Source organism: Hydractinia symbiolongicarpus, chromosome 2 (assembly GCF_029227915.1).
Source record: "Hydractinia symbiolongicarpus strain clone_291-10 chromosome 2, HSymV2.1, whole genome shotgun sequence".
Classification (NCBI taxonomy): domain Eukaryota; kingdom Metazoa; phylum Cnidaria; class Hydrozoa; order Anthoathecata; family Hydractiniidae; genus Hydractinia; species Hydractinia symbiolongicarpus.
The window spans coordinates 30789825-30812771 of NC_079876.1; the positions used below are offsets into that span (position 1 = coordinate 30789825).

A 22947-nucleotide genomic window follows, 5' to 3' on the forward strand; every position below is an offset into this window, starting at 1 on the left:
AATGTAAGGTATAGAGAATTTAAGTTGGCCCCAGCAAAAACATTGCTGTAGATTGTTAAAAAATTATCAATATGCAATCGTAGGAAGCTAAAACATCGCTGTACATCGTTTAAGAATTATCTATACGCAATCGTAAGAAGCTATAACATCGGCGTAGATTGTTTAAAAACTATCAAAACACGATTGTAAGAAGGGAAATCATCGCTGTAGATCGAAAGATATAGATATTTTAAATAATTTGATCATATAATTTCTTTAGAAATCGGTGCGTGTGATAAACATAATAATGATAATAGTGTTAAATTTGAAGTGATTTTGAAACGATTTTAACAAACTGTTAAAACGAATTGATTTTGATATTGTGAGACAATTAGGAAACCAATACGAAACGATTGCAAAACGATTTTTGTTACAACGAAATGATTATTTTAAACTATTTTGAAACAAATTGAAACATATTACTGTGGAAAGTTTATCATTTCTTGAACATGATAGTGGCGACGTTTCGGGAGATCCTTCTCCCATCATCGGGCAAAGTAAAATGATGTTGCGCATGTATTTATGTAATTGCAGAGGATCGAAATTCATAAAGTTTAACCAATCAGAAACAAGCTGATAATTACAGTTAATTACGGTAATTAACATTTTCGGACCTGGATGTAGGTAACTACTTCTTCTGTAGGGCTGGTAACCAAATCTCAGGAAGTTGATACGAGATGCTGTTTATGTGTTTGTTACGTTCTACACTGTTGATGGTTTCTTTAATCTTCCTGGCCGTTGTTCTGGATTCTCTGTCAATGATTTTCTTCTCATCCCAATTAAACTGATGACTTCTGCTCCAGCTGTGGTCCGCAATTTCGTTTTTCTTCACATCTCCGTTTCTCACTGCGCGCATATGTTCTTGTACTCGTTGCTTAAACTTTCTTTTTGTTTCGCCTATATACACTGCATCACAATCTTTACATGGGATTTCGTAAACAACATTGTTTTGTTCTTCCAGGTTTATTTTGTCTTTTGGTTTAGACAAAGTGCTTCTTGGGGTGTCTTTAGAGGTAAGAATGCATTTGATCTTGTGTTGCCTTAAAACTCGACGAAGGATCTCGCTGGTACCTGGTACGAAGGGTAGGAATGCTGATGCGATAAATTCCTCTGATGTTTCCTTGTTGTCTCCGTTGCATCTTCTCTTCATTTTATTTTCTACTTGCGTGATGACTTTATGACTGTATCCATTTGCGATTAATGCATTTCTTACACGTCGAATTTCTATTTTCCTCTCCTGTTTGTCACTGACTACACTGTTGGCACGATTCAGTAATGAAGATATGACACTTTCTTTGCAAGATTTCTGATGGTTTGATTTGAAGTTAAGGTACTGGTCAGTGTGTGTTGGTTTACGATACACTGAAACTGAAATGGAACCATTCTTGCGTTTGACCCAAGTGTCCAGGAAAGCGATACTTCCATCGTGTTCAAGCTCAACCGTGAATGAACAATATTATGTTCAAGAAATGATTAAACTTTCCACAGTAATATGAATACTGAACAGAAAAACTGATATAATATCTTCAATAAAATTGAAACATATTTGAAATGATTTTTTTGACAAAAAAATATTATAAATTCGTTTCAAATTCGTATAGAGATCGTTTCAAAAAAAATTATATGAATTGAAACGATTATTTTTAAATTGATCGTGAAGACTTAGGTGTCCTGTACCTTAATACAGCTTTCGGAAGATTGTTCTTGTGATGTAATACCAAAGAAAAACCATGTTGAATGAAGTTTAAAAATCTTTTTAAAGTGGGAAAGAGAAATCAAATATCTTTAGTAATTATCGTATTAAAAAGAAGTCCAGAAGTTCTGTCTCCCACACGACACAGGCAATAAGTCAGCCCTGCCCTCAGTTTTGTAAGAAAAGATGTTCTGCAAGGACTCTAACAATTGAGTCTCCTGTACAGTTTTGCTTCATGCTAAGATGTGCCGGTGACAAGCATTTTTAAAGCATGCCACCGACGACTTCTGCGATATACAACCTAATGATGCCCAACCTAATGAATTCATCTTGAAACATAAAAAGCCAGTAACAAACTGGAACTCATTTTTTCCTTTAGCAAGATAAAAATATAAACACATCTTGAATGAAGTTCAAAATAGTTCCAAGTAAAGTGAATAAAATATTAAATTTATTTTTAATTAAACATTATTTCGGCTGTTAAGACAAGTTAAGATTGAGAGAGTTACTAGTTCAGATGCTTAGTTTTTGTGTTTAGGATTCCCGGGTTCAAATAACCTCCACTCCAGTATGAGTGGAGGTTGTTGTCTCCAGTATAAAAAAATAACAAAAAATTTGGGTAAGTAAGGCATACATATTTGCCTTCTTTGTTTGATTTGAAGGAATAAACTATTTCAGCTCTCAAAATTAGCGTTGGCAATCGGGCGCAGTTTCATTTCGCGACAGCAAAAAACTGCCAAGGCTAATTTTTGTTGCGCATTCATATTGCAGTAGAAAAATGGAGGATGCTTTGAATTGTGAAACACAAACACGATGATCGAGCGTCTACGTATAGCGACTCTCTCAATCTTAACTTCCTTTTCTACATTTCCGAAACAGTATGCATGACTATACTGTCACTTTTATAAATTTATCTTTATTTTTCAAGTCATCACTAGCAAATTGGCAAAAATATGATTCATTTTCAAATTACAAAAAATCTTTATCTACGTGGCTTAAATAAAACTTCAAATTCATTCAAAAAGTTCAGCTACATTTTAACAAAATTTATATATACAGAAAATTGTTTTTAAAATTTTTTGAATAACAATAATGGCATAAAAAAATACATTAAATTCGGACCTGCCAATTGTTTTGTAAAATGAAGAAATTATCTACAATTAAATCCATGATAAAATGTCTGTTCGGCCTTAAGTGCAGTTTTGCAGACTTGATTCATCCGTGCTTCGTCGGCATTAGTTAAGAACCACATGGCTGGATTTCTTGTGTAAGATCTAGTTACTAACGACAAAGGGCCAGGCAAAAGAGATTTATGTCTACGTAGTTCTTTCAACTAAGTCAGGAGTCAGTGAATTAGCTAGGATGGTCAGGTTGGCTATGAATAGGCTTGTTTGTGGATTAAAAGGATCAGGACTATTCAATAATTCTGAGACTTAAAGTCTTCAACCAAGACGGAAATCTATCAGACGTTTTGTCCTACAAAATGTGGCGGAAATTTTGTTTGACAAGTCTCCAAAAATTATTTCGAGGGGTGCGCACGCGAAACAAAATGGATTGTATAGGTTGATTTTGAAAACTCTCTGAAAAGGACTGATATTTAAAGGGTAAGTAAGACTAAGGAAACTTAAAAAAATAATATTTTTAAAATTGCAGATGCTTCACTGTTCACTCTCTCGCGTTGGCAAATTATTGCCGAGGAATTGCCACTGCAAATATTAATAGCGTCGATGGGTTTTTGGGCTAATTTTGAGGGCTGCTATTTTGACAATCATAAACTGATGCATATACATAATTCTTGAAAATAAAAATAATAGATACTAGCAACTAAAATCAGAAGCCTGGGGAATATAAAATGCCAACGGTACAGAAATGAAATGATTTAAATGACTGCATGGGTTTATGGCTGCAAACCTCAACCCTAACCAATGCTTTAGTGTTGAATGACCCTGCAGCTAGCGAGTTTAGGTGAAGGTTTTAATAATTTATTGCGCATGTGCAGGGTATGCCATATGGTAAGATTTGATACCAAAAAACTTAATTTTTTGTTTTTAATTATTAAGAGTCAATTCTAAATTCTAAAGTTTAGCCCTCCATAAACATGTAGCTAAAATATGGCATTGTATAACGCTAACATTAGAAATATATTCACCTACTTACTTACTTATATACTACTTACATGGGGATCTTAAATATCATAGCTAGCTACTCTTTTTGTTGTTCAAAATATATTTTGCCCTGATTAAGATTATTCCCTCACTGTCATGTGACTGCTTAATGGGATGGAATGAGATGTTGATAGGATTGGTGTTTTTTTTTTTTTTTTTTTTTGGGGGGGGGGGGGAGAAATGCGATCAGACAATTCAAAAAGTACTTAAATATGTTAGCTAGCTAGTGTTCTCTTTTTCCGTGAACGTTTGAAGATGTGACGTTATCACGTGGTGGACTTCTTTTTGTGTCATTTATGAGAATGTGTGGGAATATATCGACCTTTGTAGTTAAACATTCACAGCAAAGAGGAAAAAACGAACTTCTTTATACAGGTGGCTATATAAAAAGTCTTCCTTCTGTGTTCTGTTTGCAGGCCAGGCACAATAAAAAGGATTCCAGCCTCATTTTCTGTTTAGTTGGTACAAATATTGGTAATCCTCCAGTTTAAAAATTCACATGCCATAATACCCTACCTCATCCGTAGTTACATAAACAAAAACATTTTACTTCACACGTCGCAAGTACTTTGTTGGAATTCATGTGAAGTGTTCATGTAAACATGGCATCTACATATGCCTAGTGTCGAATGTGCGGCGAGGTGCATCGAGTTGATTTGCAGTTTCAGTTTATGCTTGACTGGAGGTATATTCAAATATCATAACGGTGTATTCTATCATTACTTTTGTGCCGTTTCATATAACTGCGAAAAACCTGCTTGTGTTTTGATGTTATGTACACATGTACTGTTCCTTTTCCGTCTTTCTCACTTTCAAATCAAATTTCTTATTGCCCTCCTTCTTAGGGGCCTCCTTTTGGCCAGTCCAGGATTCCGCAATATCTGCTAAGGAGTGATATAGCTAATGAGGTACAATAATTTATTCAGGCAAGAAAAGAATATGGTTTTTGCTGCCTGTAGCCCTTTCATTGCAAGGTCATGGGAGGGATGTTGACTTGCTAGAAACCTCCATAGGGCAAGCTTGTGACTTTTTCAATAAAATGTGTGCTTATTGTTTGATAGCTCTTCAAATTGCCCAAATTATTCCAGAATCGCCGAAATTGCTTCTGAAATGCAAAACAGTGCTTCTAATTTCGTTGACTCGACCAAAAAAAAGGGTCAATTTATATTATAATATCCATCCACGTCTGTCGTCACACAATATGAAATGCCATTAACAGAGGATGGTCGGAACGGTGGATTTATCAATGGGTCATGGATTAGTATTCTAAGTATTACAGAATTGTGTGAATCTATTTACTATGTATTTATTAAGCAAATTATATCAAATAAAGCCTTTTTAAGAACTCCACTCCAACAGATTGTTTGTGATACTCAAGATTTGATATTTAAAGAATTTTAGATTTAATTATACTGCATAAATTATGATGTCATATTTAAGTAATAGCAAATGACATTTTCTGTCATTATATAGTAATTTAAGACCTGTTAAGGGATCTGCATTCAAACTCAATGTATTGATATTATAAAGGTGAATTGTTTAGCATAAAATGTTTTTTGCAAAAATGACGCTCATGTGCAGGCCTCTTAATTTTTTGCTAATGACCCATAACTTGGGATCTGCATGTCGGTTTGTAATAAAATTTTGTGAGTAAACATATAGCGCCTATACAAGCTTACCAAGAAAATTTTATTGTAAACCAAATAATAATTCAAGTTTGTATAGTTTTTTTAAAAACAAAATACTTCATATGTTTTTTGTGTAACAAAACAAAGTAGTTTGTAGCATTCGTATAATTCGATGCAATGTTTGAATGTTTGTTACGATTTTATCATGCTTCCTGTGCACAACGCTTGTTGCATGAACATGATGTTAACAAATATTTTCAAAGTATATACTGTAGCATCATTCCTTTTTTCCAGAGGATTTGTGCACCTGGTTACCAACCTAGTAACCAGGTTTTTATGAACCCAGAGATCACAGTTCTGACATATATAATATTAAGTTTGCACCAACTCCTTTGGGACACATGCTGTACAGCTATTTAACTCTTGTTGTGGGCTTTTTAGCTTCACCTGATGAGCCAAGTATCTTAGTTTTGTGCACACTTATTCTAAAACCAGAGTCTCTACGGATGTTCTCCAAGCCTGTAACTGGACCTTAGGTCTTCTTAACTATCACTCATAATGACAATATCATCTGCATAAAGCATCTTCTGAGGGCAACCAATACAATATATTCACAAAAGCAAAAAGTAATGCATAAACTTCAATGAACTTGTCTTGCACAAAATATGAAGAAGGGTTGGTAATAAAGTACATAAGCAATAGACCATTTTCCATTTTGTGGTAGCTATTATGGATTTTTACATAAGTTGAGTTAGTAAACATTGGGCCTTTATAGTCGTTAACATGCAAAATTTGATTAAAAGTGTAAATGGTCTATCAATTTGTTTTGTTCTATAATTTGTGAACAAAGATGCTGATGTATAAATGTGAAATACAAATGTTTATATATATATATAGGTGAATCTTTATCATGGCACATCTGTATTTTTTATCCTCAAAAGAGAATGTTTCACCCCATCGGACCTCTGATTATGGCGGGCTAGTATAATCGTGTAAGTCATAGTGAAGAAGAACAACCCTGCTCCTCACTAACAATAGTGTTAGTGATGACCAAAGTAGTTCTTCTGTAATATTGCAAATGTGTTTGTTCATTCTGCTTGTGGTAGAAGAAAGAGGCAGTATGTGAATGTTACCATTTATTTGGTTTATTGTTTAAACAAAATACTGACTCTATATGATAAATTTTGCCGTTCATGATAAGTCGGTCTAGTGATACTAACCAATCAAATCTTAAAAGATTTCTAAAAACAAAGCATTAAAGGGAACCACCTGGGGTATAAAATCGTGGTGGGCTTATATTATAGAGCTTATAAAGTTGGTTAACAAGTCCAGGGTTCGAAATAGAAAAGTCAAGTCGGTTCAGAAAAATTTTTGCACTTTGTAACGAAGTAAACCACTATCTAGATGTGGCCTGGGAACACTGAAAGTGATTCGCAAAAATGGCATTTCGATTTGCAAATTGCGAATTGCGAACTGCTAATTCAAACCCTGAAACCCTCTTTTTAAATTTTTAAAAAATGTGTTTTTTATTCTCAAAATATTCACATTCAAAGAATTTCGAATTTAATTATGATGTCATATTTAAGTAATAGCAAATATTGACATTTCTGTCATCAGTAATTTTAGACCTTTTTAAGGATGTTCATTCAAACTTTATTAATGCATAGATATTATCAGGTTGAATTGATTAACATAAATGTTTTTGCCAAAATGATACTTGTTTGCTCGTCCCAGGCTTCTTAATTTTTCTCTAATGACCCAATAACTTAGGATCTGCAACTTGTTTTGCAATAAATAATTTCTGTGCAAGCTTGTATAGGCCCTTTATGTTTACTGACAAAACGTGATTGCAAACTGACATGCAGGTCCCAGGTTATGGGTTCGACAGCAAAAAAGTCCACCTAGCTAATTTGTTTAACTAGGCTATGAAAAAAGGTTGCGAAGCATTTCACAAGTTGCAAGCAAAATCTTTTTTATAAAAAATCAAAAATTGGCTATGTACTATATCCTAATTTGCAGATCCCTGACTGTTTGACTTTTCCCATAGAACGTTAACTGTAGACAGTTGCATACAGTTTTTAAAACCCTGCCCCATGCAGAAAGAAATTTGAAAATTTATAATAAATAAACTTTCCTGGTTTTCTATTTTAATAATAAAACCTGCAGGATTATTTTCCTGCTAAATTTTTCAACTTTTAGATAATCTAATGCTGTGTTTGTTATTAACCTGTTTTTTTATTACAACAATATATAGATAGATATATAGATAGATAGATAGATAGATAGATGTGCATATTTTACATGGCTAGCCTCACAAATATCGAGGGATATACCCTGTCTATTATTTCCAGGAGGGGCCATGGCTTAGATGGAGAGTCCTAGAGTATTTAAAGCTCATTTTGAGCTACGCAGACCCAATTAGAGCCCGCGCTCTACTAGACAACTCCCTGCAACATCCAACGGCCCACACAGTGTGCCATCTTCCCAATTTCCCTCACATGGCTTGGGTTAACCCGGGGCTATGGTAACATTCACTTGCCCGTGTTGAATCGCCGTCAAGAGGAATCGAACCCCGGTCTACCGCACAGAGTACGAGAGCTATAACCACTAATCTACGGCGCCACAGATATATGTTAACAGGTAATTTATATTGTGTTTTGGTGATGACCTGGCTTTTATTTCTTAGAGAAAAACAGTATGGGTTGGCAAAAAATTTCTGCATTAATATGCAACATAATTGTGTGCTTGTCATTTGGCTTTGGTGTATTGTTGTTCTACAAAATCGGCAAGCCCACTGTACAAGGATTTTATTGTAATGACGACAGCATAAACAAACCGTTCAAAAACAGTACCTTACCTTCTAAGGAAGTTACAATTGTGGCAATGGTTCTATGCTTATTTTGCTTCATCGTTGTTGAATCATACAATGTTTTTTTGAACAAACTTTCTGGCAGCAGTCTTGGCCAATATGCTAGACAGAATGCTAAAAGTCTTAGCTATACTGTTATTGCATTATTTTGTATTTACTTGTTTGGAGCTGGAGTTACTATGTTCATAACAGATGTTGGGAAATATACAGTTGGACGGTTGCGACCACATTTTTATGCTGTTTGTAAGCCTGACTGGAAAAAACTTAATTGCACTGATAGCTCTGGTGTCAACAACTATTTTGTTGGAGATCATTTTTGTCGAGCATCACAAGAAAAAATGAAAGAAGCAAGGCTGTCCTTCCCATCAGGGCATTCTTCATTTTCAGGTATGTTTGCATATTTTTCTGTATTATCTGTTTCAATAAACTGCATACAGTGATATCTCTTTTGCTGATATATTTTTACCTCACAGTAAATGGTTACTAATTATAAACAGCACAAAAATATTTTACAGCCATAAATAATTTGAGCCAATTTTAATGATAATTGCCACCAGTGAGTCATTTCTATACTAGATCCAGACAATTCAAATTCAAAGTTCACTTCAGACTTAGGATCTCACGTTATTTAGTTAGATCCCAACTTTCAAAATGTGCTAATTGTTGCTGAGGTCAGTGCTTTGTGGGCCCAGATGTTGATTTTTCCATAAAGGGGAAAAAAAGTGCAGCTGACACAATTTAAATACTGTTTACCTAAAAAGTATAGCACTTCTGCAGCCTACGAACTCAGGAGAGTATGTGGGGTTTTTTTTCCCAATTTTTAAAATGTCCAAAATACTGCCATTTCCTCAATAATTTTGTCATATAGGGATTAAATTATTTTTAGCATTCTCTGCTTTCCACTTGGTATTTTACATTCAGTCGCAGCTAGCAGTTACAAATAAGTTTGGTTTTGTTCCAAAAGTATGTGTGCAAGTTTTGTTGGTATGTTTGGCATTTTACTGTGGCTGTTCAAGAATTGCAGATAATAAACATCATCCAACAGATGTTGCTGCGGGATTGTTTCTTGGTGTAGCAGTGGCCTACTGTTTTCATGTTGTCTTGTCTCAAAAAAGACAAGAGAGAATTTTGTCTCAACGTTCTGTTAATGATAGTGCAAATGTATCAGTTATGATAGATAGAATGAACCAAGAGTAACTGTTAGTTTGTTTGTTATTTGATCTAGGCCTTCGTGAATTGCATTCATAGTAGCTAGTGTGTGGCAATCTAATAGTATACACTAAATAATGTCCATGTCAGGTTGCTGTAAAATGCTGAACAGTGGAACACCGAAGCTCCGGAACAAGTGTCTGCCAGAACACTGGAACTCTGGAACAAGTTAACCCGGAACTCCAGAACAACCCAAGGAACATGGAAACTCCGGAACAATCCCCGAAACACCGGAACAATAAATTTTTGTATACACTTATTTACCACCTTGGCCCCAGGGCTTTTTTCTCTTTTTGATATCGTCCTGCAGTCCCGTTATAAAAAGAGACAAAGAGCCCGGGGGTCGAGGTTGCCCCCCCATTTGGCAATTTACTTATTTCAATATGATGCAAGCATAAAAGTATCCATCTTTTCTATACCCCCAATTATTAATTTCCAATAAACTTGCCAACTCTGGGGTCGTTGCTTAGAAAATGTTTTAATTTAATTGAACATTTTAGGGTGAATAGTAAGTAACAAAAAACAAATTAAACGACAATATTTTCCATTTATCTGCGCAAAAAGTTTCCAAGAAAAAATCACAAAAACTTCCCAATAATAAACAGTAGTTACATGTTCCATGCAACACATCACGAACACGCCAATAGAACAATCCATTGTCAAATGGACTAGGGGTAACACCTAATTTGATCAAGCAAGACCATAAACACACTTCACGAGTTTCCATAATTTTTCAGTATTGGCTTCTTTAGGTAGTTTTATGCTGTACGTTCTATGGCATATCCTTGAAGAAAGGCTGTTTTATGTCTAGAGAATGGAGTGACCATTTCATTGACGCTGTGATGGAAAGACAAAGTCGAACACTCTTTTGAGCAGGTGAGACTATCTGTCCGATAGTCTTGGGATTCTTAAAAGCCTTTTGCAACTAGTCTGGCTTTTGTTTATGATTTGTTGTCAATAACTTTAGGAGTGATTAGGGATCGTCTCCGAGATCGTTTCAAAAAAAATCGTTTCAAATCGTTTCATTTTTTAATTAGCATAGCATGTGATACGAATTTGAAACGATTTTAAAGTAATGTTTAATTTTTTGAAATCGTTTCAGATCGTATGGAAATCGTTTCACTATTTCGTAAATCGTTTCATTAAAAAATAAAATCGTTTCATAATCGTTTCAAGATTGTTTTATTATATTCTTGAAATCGTTTCACATAACCATAATTCGTTTCAAAATCGTATCATTATGATCGTTTCAGTATATTTATTTTAGATCGTTTCAAAATCGTTTCAAGGTGTTTGTTTTACATTCTTTTAACATAAAAGAAATTATTAATCTAAAAAAGGTCTCTCCATAAAACCTACGCGCTATCACATAGGTAAATTTCTACATCGTAAAAAATCGCGTATATAAAAACATTATTTATAAAGATTTGCTTTCGGAAATTGTTTCAGCATATTTATTTGAGATCGTTTCAGGATGTTTGATTTAAATTTTTTACATAAGATACATTTACATAAGAAGAATAAAAGCAATAATTATTAATAGAACTCATTACGTTAGGGCATCATTAGGTTGTATATCGCAGAAGTCGCCGGTGACATGCTTCGAAAATGCTTGTCACCGGCACAGTTTAACATGAAGCAAAACTGTACAGGAGACTCAATTGTCAAGAGTCTTCGCAGAACATCTCTTCTCACAAAACCGAGGGCAGGGCTGACTTATTGCCTGCTGTGTCGTGTGGGAGAAAGAACTTCTGGACTTCTTTTTAATACGATATACAATTTTTTCGATTATTATTACGAATCGAATGGTACCACAGTATTTCAGTAGCCTGAGTGATTTTAGTTAGTGATAATGGCTTAACTTACTAAAAATAGATTTTTTTTCTCTGTAAACACCAGCTGTTCATTGACGTCATACCGATTGTGAGTAAAATTGTACCTGTTTCAAAACATGAAATTGTTTAATATGATTTAAGAATGTTGAACGTCGAGAGCGTGTTTACGTTTTTCGGGGGCACTTGCTTATGACAAACTTTTTTAACTATCGCTAATATAACGACGTGGGAGAAAAGAAAGAGAATAAATTTTTGCTGAAATATCATAACAAACACTATTTACACACTTTTTATAAAAACATATACAAAAATAACGGTATGTTAATGATTTTATTCGTTCATTACGTTGTTTTCTTTTTCTTCCAACATTTTTTTGACAACAACCCTTCTTTTTATTTGTCTACATTTTGAATTAACAAGTTCGTTCATATTTGTAATGGTTTCAAAATCGTCTTTAAAATTTTTTTTAGCCAGTGGAAGTATTGTTTTTAGTCGATTTGGAGAGAGGGCTGTTTTCTTTATGACTTCTCCATCATAAGTTCTTTTCCCTCCCTCCACGCTGCCATGCGCCAATTCGATTTCGGAATATTGCCGCTCTAATTCCGCTTTAATAAATCCAGAGCAGCGATTAACCGGAGCTCTTTTTTCCTTTAGACATGGTGTTGAAGTTTGCCTTTCAATAGGGATAGGAGGATTTTCATGTATTATTAATACGACATTAAAACATTTTTAAACGTTTCTCAAGTTTGATAAGGTCCATTAAATGATTTACGTGCATTACGTTTGTACTTTCTACTAACCGCGACGGGAAAAGTTTTACAGTTAAATTTCCATTTCTTAGCCATTTAATTTTTTTTTCTTTTGAGTTTGTCTTCACATATTTCCGCTTTGCTGTTGATAAAATTTGTCACTGTGTCTCCTTCAGACAATGACCGTTTTCTTGTTTTTCGAAACAAAGGTTTAGGAATGGAAAATGATCGACTCCTCTTCAACTTTGTCCAGAGTACTTGATAACCAGCAGGTACCAGTTTGCAATTCGCATGTGGGAAATTATGATCATCAAAATTTGGGGCGTCCTTTTTTAAATAAAAAGTTCGATGTCTGCTACGACGGCTGGTTGCCGGGATCCCAACCTCCACCTTGTTTTTGTTGTCTACTGACAAACAAAGTGTGTCAACATCGCAAAGAGTTGCCATCTGGTTCACTATGCTCACTTGGATGAAGCCTTTTTTCCGTTTTGACGGAACACGAGCATTTACCAAGTTTTTAAATCTCCTGCTCGAAGTTGTTTTTCGACGTGGCGGTACCATCAGTCTATGGATGGTATTTCTACTTACGGTGATACCCAGTGTACTTTTTACATGACGAACAATGTCCTGTAAAGTTACGCCATTTGTATACATCGTATTGCTTCGACGTCGAAGATGTGCTCCAGCTGAGCTTTGTTCGACATAATTTCTTATGCATGGAACAAGATCGTGGTGTTTTATATGCGTGGAACGATTTTTATATTTCCTTGTCATTTCTAAAAACAAAAGAAAAAGCTGCATAAAAAATTAAAAAAAGGCACACTATTTCTCTTTGCGTTATCAAGATTTCTAAAAGAAAGTCTGAATAAAAAAACTAGAACAAAACAACGGTGCTGCATACTGAATTTAAAATAAATTCAAACCTCGATAAAGTTGTTCAACTTTCTCTTCGTCACTATGTTCCGTTTCCGAATCACTGTCGAACATCCAGTCACTATCGTCAGTTTCATAAGTTTCTGAAATATTTTCCATTTTAAAGGAAATTGTTAGTTTTAAGAAAAACTGTTTATTTTTAGTTTTGAAAAACTGTTTTACGATTTTTACGATAAAAGATGTTGTTGATGATGTCGATGTTCTGTTGAATAAAAGAAAGAGAAACAATAATTTTACATTTATAAGTTTAATTGGTTTTTAATTAGTTCGACATCGTTTCAAAATTCGTTTCAATAACTTCGAAGACTTTTACATCGTATCACAAATAATATTTTGACAATCGTATCAAATCGTTTCAGAATTTTTTCTAATCGTTTCAAAATAGTTTCAAAATCGTTTCACAATCGTTTCACAATCGTTTCATTTTTAACAAAATTTTTTTGCAAATAAAATATGAAACATTTAATTCGTTTCATGATAGGATTATGAAACGATGTAAAAAAATTATTGAAACGATTTCCATCGTATGGAAATCGTTTCAATTCGTATCAAAACTGAAACGATCTTGGAGACGATCCCTTACCCAACGTACATTCATAAAATTTTGACCTTCATCTATGAATTCTTCATAGACTTTCTGAGACTTCCACGACTGAAGCTCCCGTTGTTTGGCAAGTTCTGTCAGTGTCAACTTGGGCAATGAGGATTTCTGATTGTAATACCTCTTGATTGTTGTTGCTTTTGTTAGTATGATGCCACGTTGTTACGTCACTACTGAAATCAACTGATTGAAATTCAGCTTCGGGTGACTTAACATTCCATGAATACTTCCATTTTCCTGTCGATTTTCCTGATCTGCTATGTAGGGTTCTCTTTTTGCATGTATCGTCATTTTTGAGTTGATACTCCACGGTGTCGTTTTTACGCAAAGAATTTAGATTAGGACACTTCTGGTTGTCAGATGATACTTGTTGGACATCAAGAGATTGTTGTTGTTTAAAATCTGTGTCTAATGTTCTTGTGTTTGTCGCTGCTGAAGACATGTAGCGTTGCGGTCTATATGTGTTTCTGGATCTTGGAGCAGTTGCATGTGGTGTAGGAGGGGGTGTTGGTGCAATCGTTGGTGGAGTAATGGAAACATGATGTGGTTGTTCATCAGAATCACTGTCGTCTTTGGGTGCTTGACTCTGTTTTTCTGGAGTACTTCGTGAACCAGATGTGACAGCATCTTTTTCTGATGATATATGATTTGAATCATCTTGATCACAGATAGTAGAATCATTGTTTCGCACAGGGGAATTTCCAGCTGGTCGTATGCGGCAAGGGTGTACTCTGATGTAATAGCCACCATAATTGAGCAATGTTTGCTGTCCATCTTTCCCTAAAACTGTAGCTGATCCTCTTCATTTTGTTTCGTTGTTCCTCTTGTAGTAAACAATATCTCCAGTGAGAATAACAACATCACTGTAGGTACGAGTAATAATAATAATAATAATAATAATAATAATAATAATAATAATAATAATAATAATAATAATAATAATAATAATAATAATAATAATAATAATAATAATAATAATAATAATAATAATAATAATAATAATAATAATAATAATAATAATAATAATAATAATAATAATAAATATTTAAAGTGGCTAGCCCAGAAAATCACAAAAACCTATAGTTATTGGATTGTTTCCACTGGGGGCCACTAGAACAAAAAAGAAACAAAAAATGATAAACCTTAGACTGCCTCAGCTCAATCAAACATAGTAACATTTATAATCTGTGAAAATTGAAAAGAAAAAGAATAAAAAACAAAAATTAAAAAGTTAAAAAGTGATCTCCATTAGAATTTGCTAAATACATTAGAGATGAAAGTCTTCCATCACAGGTCACTTGGTCTGGAAGATTATTCCACACTTTTGCAGCTCTAAATGGGAAGGCTTTTTTGCCAAATTCCGTGTTGACCAAGGGAAGTGTGAACCTGTTTTTTGAAGCTCCTCTTGTTTGATGATTATGACAGTTTTTTGTCAAAAGGAATTTTGAGCGCATGTAATCAGGAGCAATGTGATTCATGGCTTTGAAAACTAATATGGCATCGTTTTTGATGAGTAAATTATTCATTGAATATTCCCTCTCTTTCCCAAGAAAGGTACGGACACATTTTAATCGTTTTTCTAGTTTTCCCAATCTACCTTGGGTGGCACAAGCCCATGCCGAGGAGCAGTAGTTGAAATATGGCATGACAAGTGCATTAATTAAAAGGTTTTTTGTGTGAGGTGTTAAACAGGATGCAATGGTTCTAATTTTAGAATATTTAATTAATATTTTTCTATTTATGTCATTAATGTGCTTTTCCCATTGCATTTTTTGATCAAATGTTACCCCAAGATATTTAACTTTTTTTGCTCCTCTTCAAAGGAATACCCATATAGTTGATAGTTTAGTTCTCAACTTTTTTTAAGTGGCTGTGGTTGCCGAAAAAGATTGTTTCAGTTTTGTCCGTATTAATAGTCATTTTGTTATTATTCAGCCAGAGGTCGACTTGCGAAAGTTCTAACTTGACCTGGGAGACAAGGGTATCCAAGTTTTTATGAGACGAAATAATTATTGTATCATCTGCATATAGATGGTGGTAGTTTGAATTGATGACAGATTTTAAGTCATCAATATACAAAAGAAAGAGCAGGGGCCCCAACACAGATCCCTGCAGCACCCCAAAAGCGTCTTCATGAAGCAGATCTGATCCTGTGTCGTTTACAAGAGTCAGCTGCATTGGGCCCGTTAAGTAGGACTCGAACCAGTCAAAGGCAGCATCTCTGATGCCAAAACACCATAGTTTTTTAACAAAATTTTATGATCAACAGTGTCAAAAGCTTTTTTAAGGTCAATGAGCACAGCACAAACAAAGGTATGTTGGTCGAGCTCAGTAAGAATAAAATCAGAGACATCGACTACTGCAGTTTCTGTGGAAAAGAGTTTTCGAAATCCGGACTGTCTGTCATTCAAGAAGTTGTGCTCAGAAATAAAATGAGACATTTGCTCATGCACTAACTTTTCAAAAATTTTCATAGGAATTGGCAAAATGGAGATAGGCTGATAATTAGTAGGATCTGTTTTATTGCCACTTTTAAAAATAGGCGAGACCCTTTTAGTGTTCCAACATTTAGGTACATAACCAGTAAATAAATATTTGTTGAAAAGACTTTATAAATAAATACTTAAAACTGACGAACCTGCTTTTAGCAGTCGTGAACCAATTCCGTCCAAGCCTGTAGCTTTATTAAGTTTTAGTGAACTAATTATTTTTTCAACACTTTTGGTCTCAATACGAGCCCACCGAAAATCGTGTCCGTTAACAGGTGGATTAACATTTATTAGTAGTGTCAGAAGAAAATTTAGAGGCTAGTTTGGCACCAACACTGACAAAAAATGAATTGAATGTGTTGGAAATTTCTTTTGGGTGAGAAGTTTCCGTACCATCGTTTTGGACTACTCGTTTTATCGAGGTAGTATTGCCTGACTTATCAGGAACCAGTTTTTTTAGGGTTTTCCAAAGTTGTTTTGGCCGTTTTTGAAAGTCCTGCAAAACGTCATTATAGTACTCGTTTTTAAGTCGATTTTTGAGGCCTATTACCTGGTTCCTTTTTTGTTTGAAAGCTTCCCAGTCTATGATGGATTTTGTTTTTGATGCTTTCCGTTTCAAGAAGTCTCTTTCTTTGATGGCTATTATTAATTCATCAGTGACCCATGCCTCAACACGGCCAGAAAATCTATGTGTTTTGAAAGGGGCATGTTTGTCAGCCACTGTTTTAACATTTTTATTCAGTTTCTCACATGCTTCATCAAGGTCATCATAATTATTAAAATATGACCAGTCTAAATTCCTGAGGTCCTTCAGAAAAGCCTCTTCACTGAAGTTCTTGTAGCTACGAACCTTGCATGTTTTAGGTTCAAATTTTGGCCTTTTGAATTTTCTGATCACATAAACTAAATTGTGATCACTGATGCCTAAATCCATGACACCAGTTTTAGAAATACAAGAACTGTTAGAAAGTATCAAGTCTATAAGAGTGTTACTATTTTCAGTAACACGAGTTGGCTCCGTAATATGTTGTTTTAGGAAAAGAGTGGAGCATAATTCCTTTATTTTGGAGGAAAGAGCATATTTTGAAAGCATGTTACAGTTAAAATCTCCCAAGATAAAAACTTCTTTTTCTTTTGGGAGCTTGTTAAAACACTGTTTAAAATGAGTACACAGGTTTTCGGTACTCTGCAAATCACTACCTCCAGGTGGCCTGTAAACCCCACACACGTAAATAGGTTTAGTTTTTTTCAGGCACACTTTCACCCATAGTGATTCAACATTTTCGAAGTAAAGGTGTTTCAAAAGGTGGCTATCCAAGTTTTCATTAACAAAAATTAGAACACCCCCACCTCGTCTATTCCGATCATTCCTATAACAAACATAGCCATCAATTTTAACGTCATTGTCAGTGATGGTGTCATCAATTTTGGTTTCACAGATAGAGAATACATCAAGTTTTGTTTGATGTAGCAGAAGTTTAACATAGTCTAGTTTGGATGACAGACCATTAATGTTGAGATGGGCCATTTTTAAGCCCTTCCCATTTCTGATTGCTTCAAAATCAAAGTTTTCATCAATAGTAATATTGATGTTGTCCGGAATTTCGTCACCAAATGACTCCTCATTAGCAAAGGGCAAATTACAAGAAAGACAGGGACTGCAAACGAAAAACAGTTTATCTTCAAGAGTCTCTTATAAATTGTTGATATTTTTTATCAGAAATACGCTCACATTTTTTATGAGCCCATAATCCACACTTGTCACAAGAAAGTGCTTTGTGTGTTTTTGCCACAGGTTTTCAGCATGAAGAACAGGGATACTTAACAGGACCTGGGTTGAGGCAGATGTCCCCTGACAAGAGGATTAAAAAATAGAAATACTTGTGCCTGCTTGGCTTAAGTTTTGATAAAGCCATTAATTTTAACTGGAGAGTGAGCTGGCTTTCAGAAACTCTATTGCAAGCATCAAGTGAAGAGATAGAAAAGAAACTCCTATCTAGTCGACTCATTTCGTTGTTGTTGGGTGAGCTACTTTTGAACAAAGGTTTTGTATTGCTCAAAAATACAACAAACACAAAAATCAGTTTTAGCGTAAATGTGGGGTTTCCTACCTGAGTACAGTTATTTTTAAGTCGTAGAGAGTCATTCTACGGTTATGTGCTCTTCCAAAACTATGTTTGAAGGATCTGAGGCAAGCCCATTTCTTGAAAGGGCACGGCGAAGTCGTTCTGATCTTTCATGGTGCATAAAGGCCTCTCTAGCGGCATGTAGAGCATTTAAATTCTGGCGAAGTATATCACTTGTTGGTATATCTGCAGTCAATGCTGGCAATTCATTATTCATAGCACTAGGGAGGCGTGGGTTGCCTCCAATTGCCAGTTGATATGGACTGAAACCATGGCAATTGGTGAGGGAATTCTTGGCATTGACACACCAAGATAGGACGATATCGAAATCACAGTCGGTATCTTCCAGAACTTTGTCCAGCATTGCGGATATAATTTGGTTGTGACGCTCAACAAGACCATTGGACCAAGGAGATTCAGCTCCAGTTGTTTTCACTTTGATGTTCATTTGTTCACACATTTCCAGAAAGGATTCATTGATAAATTCACCACCATTATCAGATAGGAACTTATTTGTAGTGCCATAAACACTGATCCAGTTGGAGATATCCCTTTTATGATGTGCTCAGGACATTTGGAAGGGATTCTTACACAGGCCGAAAGACCTGTAGCATGGTCGATCATATGTAGCAGTATCTTTTGATAATTTTTCAGATCCATGGCAACAGTGTCTAGAAATTTGTTGGCTGATGGTAAACCAACAACGGGTCTGAGTGCAGCTCTGCCATGCTGTTGACATGTTTGGCAATTTTTCACAACAGCATGCAGCTCTTGCTCCAGCTCTTTATCATGTGCCCAGGGGTCGCCAGCAGATTTTACCAACTTGATGAGTGTGAACTGGTGCATGCGCAAACTGACGGTGTATCTTCAGTACTTGGTTATGCTTTGATGTTGCTTCCTGAACAGGTAAGACAATGTTTGGTTTGCATTTTGTAACAACCATGGACAAGAGTTGTGTTTGTCTGGTGAGTGGAACTGTATAATGACCACTCTTCGTCACATTGAGTTTCACAACAGTGTTAAATACTGACGCAGTATCATCTTTGAAATCAATGGACATGTTTGCTTTTTTCATAGCTTCTCGAGAAAGGAGTAGTGGAATGTCTTTTTCAGCAATGTCAGTGGAAATACCTATTTCACAGAGACCAAGAAAGGCAGGTATGGTGGCTGTCTGGGTAGATGTGACCTCATTTCCATCTCCAAAGCGATAGACGTTGGAAACAGGTGATGTTTTAACCTTTTTAAGGTCAGTTTCGGAAAGGCTTCGATGAAAGTGTTATACCAACTACGGCCACAAACTGTTTTCATAGCACCACTGTCAAGAACAGCAGCATTCCAAGATTCTGCCACCAGTCCAGGAAGATGTTTTGGGTGGTCATAATCACTTTGAAATAATATAATCTTATGACAAGTGTCATGTTCCTCAACTTGATATAGGCTCGGATCATTTTCTTGCTCCTGGAAGTAAACATATCTGTGAGGAAGAGGTTGATTTCGTGGACGCATGAAACGCTGATTATCGTTTTGGTGTTTTTTATCGGGGCAATCTGCAGCCCAATGATAAATTGATTCGCAAATTCCGCAACAACTGATTTGCCCAGTGCGTGATGGTGGAGTTTTGGAACTTGCCACAGAAGAGTATCTTTTAATCGGTTGTTGGTTGGTTTGTGTTCGTCTGTGAGGATAGCGTTGATAATCTTGATTGCTATGTCTGCCAGCAAGTATGTTGGATAACATTCGTCATTGTCAATGTTTTTATAAGTGACTTCATTAATTTCATGGACTTGTAATGAATTGGAAGCTTGTGATAAGCTTTCTTTATCTGGAAAAATTTTCTTAAGTTGGGCTTTCATGTTGATCAATGTAAGCTCTGTAACGGTACCTTTGGCCAACTTTTCATCTTGCTTTGAGAGATTTGGTGATTTTAGGAGCTTGTAAGCAAGGAGATCTTCGGATATAGTGGTACCATGGCTCTGCAGTTTGAAATACAACTTTTCAAACTGGTGAATGTGTTCTTGAATGGAAGTTTCAGATGTCCGCTTGTAAGTGTCAAACTTACAGACCAGAGCTTCAAACTTTTCTAATATTGTGTCTTTCAAATAAAGTTTATCTAACTTTTCTAAAACCTTTTCCAATCCATCATCGCTATTACTGATTTCTAATTCAAGTTCAAGTACGGCTTCTTCAGCCGACCCATCTAATGTCAATAATACGGCTGCTCCGTGCTTCTTTTTCTAGAGTGTGGTGAATGAGGACCAGATATTCACTTTCTTTTTCCAATCAGTGTATAATGAACTTGTAGACAACAAGGGAGGATTTTTGTTTGACAACATTTTGCATCCAAAAACCATGTAACATCCAGAGTCGGGGATATTGTTCCAGCTGCTACCACTGTTAAATTGAAATATAACACTTACAGTTAGTTTGATCCTGTCCAACTAGATTGATACTTTGGTGATACTTCAGTTGATATAAACTCAGCGTCCCATGCAGCTGTATTAGTTAGATAACTATTAATGAGAAGATACAACTATCACTTATTTCTTAACACTTCTTCAGCATCAAATGTTCTTTTTTATGTTCTTCCGAAAAAATAGGTTAAAACATGGCTACAGTCACAAATAATGAGGAAAATTTGTAGGATTGGGGAGATAGATGTTGATATTGTAAAAAACAGATATACTGGTAAACAACGTATACTGGTAAAGAGTAAGAAAAACTATTTAAAAATAATTGTTTCTTGGTAGCATTAGACTCACATTAAAAAAATTTAATTTAATTAACCACTCTCTACTTGTCTTCAGAGTCCAACTGCTTTTTGAAACATGCGTTTCGAATTTTTACAGTTCTCAATTTCCTGGTTTCTATTGTTCGGAGTTCCAGAGATGACTTGTTCCGGAGTTCCAGGGTTACTTGTTCCGGTGTTCCGAGGGTCACTTGTTTCAGAGTTTCAGTGTTCCGGTGGTCCGTGTTTCATGTTCCCCAATATCGAATTTTAGACTGTTATCACAATCTTAAATTCATTTAATAATGCCAAAGAATTCCTTGTTTGCTCATCCATGCCACAGTGGCATGTTGTCGCAACAATAACTTCATGTCCATCTATTGAATTTTAGACAATTATAACAATTTTAAATTTTAAATTCATTAAATAATAACAAAAATTCTTAGCGTGCCACAATCACAATGATATCATTTTGTCACAACAATTTCGGCATACCATAAATTGCAAATATTGCACCACTTTGCTTACCATGCGAATGATAAAAGCTTTCGTTTATTGTAAGCATGGCTGGACCACATTTGCACCCTGACAAGTTTGTTTGCACTAAAATTGTTGTGTGCAATCGTACACATCAACTAATGCAGCATGCATGAAACTTTGTTTGCATAAAATCTTAATTCACGAAGGTCTGTGGTTTGTGGGACTAGGAAATTGTATTTATGGGGAGGTAGGTATCACAATGCATTAGATGTTATTTATAATTATTATTTTATTTTTTTTCTACTTTTAAACTGTAAACATTTTTTTTATCTTGATTCAACCTTTTCAGTATACCAAAGTTGTCTAGCAGTATACCAAAGTTGTCTAGTAATTAAAAAAAAATATTACCTACTGAAATGGGAGCTTTGAGGTTTCTTAAATATTTGAAAGTACACAATACTTTTACTGTAGCTAATTTGAATTTGTTATCTAGTACACAATACAATATCGTTTTTTAATATACATTTATTTTGCGTTTTTTCATATAACATTTCTGCAAACATTATATTAGAAACATGCATAGTTAAATAAACAATTTATTTTTTTAAATTTATTCTTACCTATGATTTTACTCTTTACTCATTAACTTTGTTGAAGCTTAAGTCTTTAGTAAATTAGATTTATTAAAAAAAGAGACATTTGTTTATTATATATTGTATATATATATATTTTTCTTGCTTGGAATTTAATAAAGCTATTACAGATAACAACCACCTACTTAAATAAATACACCTAATCCCCCTTTCTAATTCAAACTTTTTTCACGTTTTGCATGTTTTTGTTTTTGTCACCAATTGCTGTGTCTACGTGAATTAGAAAGGCTATCTGTCCAATTTAACGGATAAATGTTGCTCTCATTGCATCACATTCCCCAAATAATAGCCAAATGTGTACTGCGCTGTTGTCAGACTCTTTTCGTAGTAAATTTATTATGATAACCTTTGTATTCTGCAAAACTTTGATATAACACTTTTCTATATTATTTGTTTCTGAAATGCTGTTTTCGATGAAGGGTTATTAAACCTTTACTTGTAATATATATCTATATGTTATTGTTGAAATATTGTTTTTCAAAGTTTTTAAACTTTTGTGGCATTAACGAAACAATTTTGATTAAATAATTTTAGTGTTATGTATGTAATTCTTCTTTTACATTGTTTTTTTTTACTGTAATTTATGCAAAATTTTTAACGAATGTTTTTTTTTCAACATCTTGTTAAACTTCAATTATTTTGAAGTAAAAGCCACAGGAAGACTTTGTCTTAACAGCTAAAACTAAGATTACTCATGTCTGTAACATTCACTTATTCTAATCAACCAATAACTTGATATATTCATTAATAAAC

At 34.7% G+C, this 22947-nt stretch overlaps 2 protein-coding genes across 2 annotated transcripts in view; both read left to right on the forward strand.

Moving 5' to 3' along the window:
- LOC130630617 (guanine nucleotide exchange factor subunit RIC1-like) overlaps nt 1–22947 on the forward strand; it is a 68836-nt gene that overhangs the window by 31253 nt on the left and 14636 nt on the right. The gene's annotated exons all lie outside the window — the stretch shown is intronic.
- Nucleotides 4537–22792, forward strand: LOC130630633 (phospholipid phosphatase 1-like). The gene is made up of 2 exons (XM_057444203.1): nt 4537–8781; nt 9281–22792. Exons 1-2 carry the CDS (start codon nt 8223–8225, stop codon nt 9589–9591), a joined length of 870 nt encoding a protein of 289 aa, XP_057300186.1. The 5' UTR covers nt 4537–8222; the 3' UTR covers nt 9592–22792.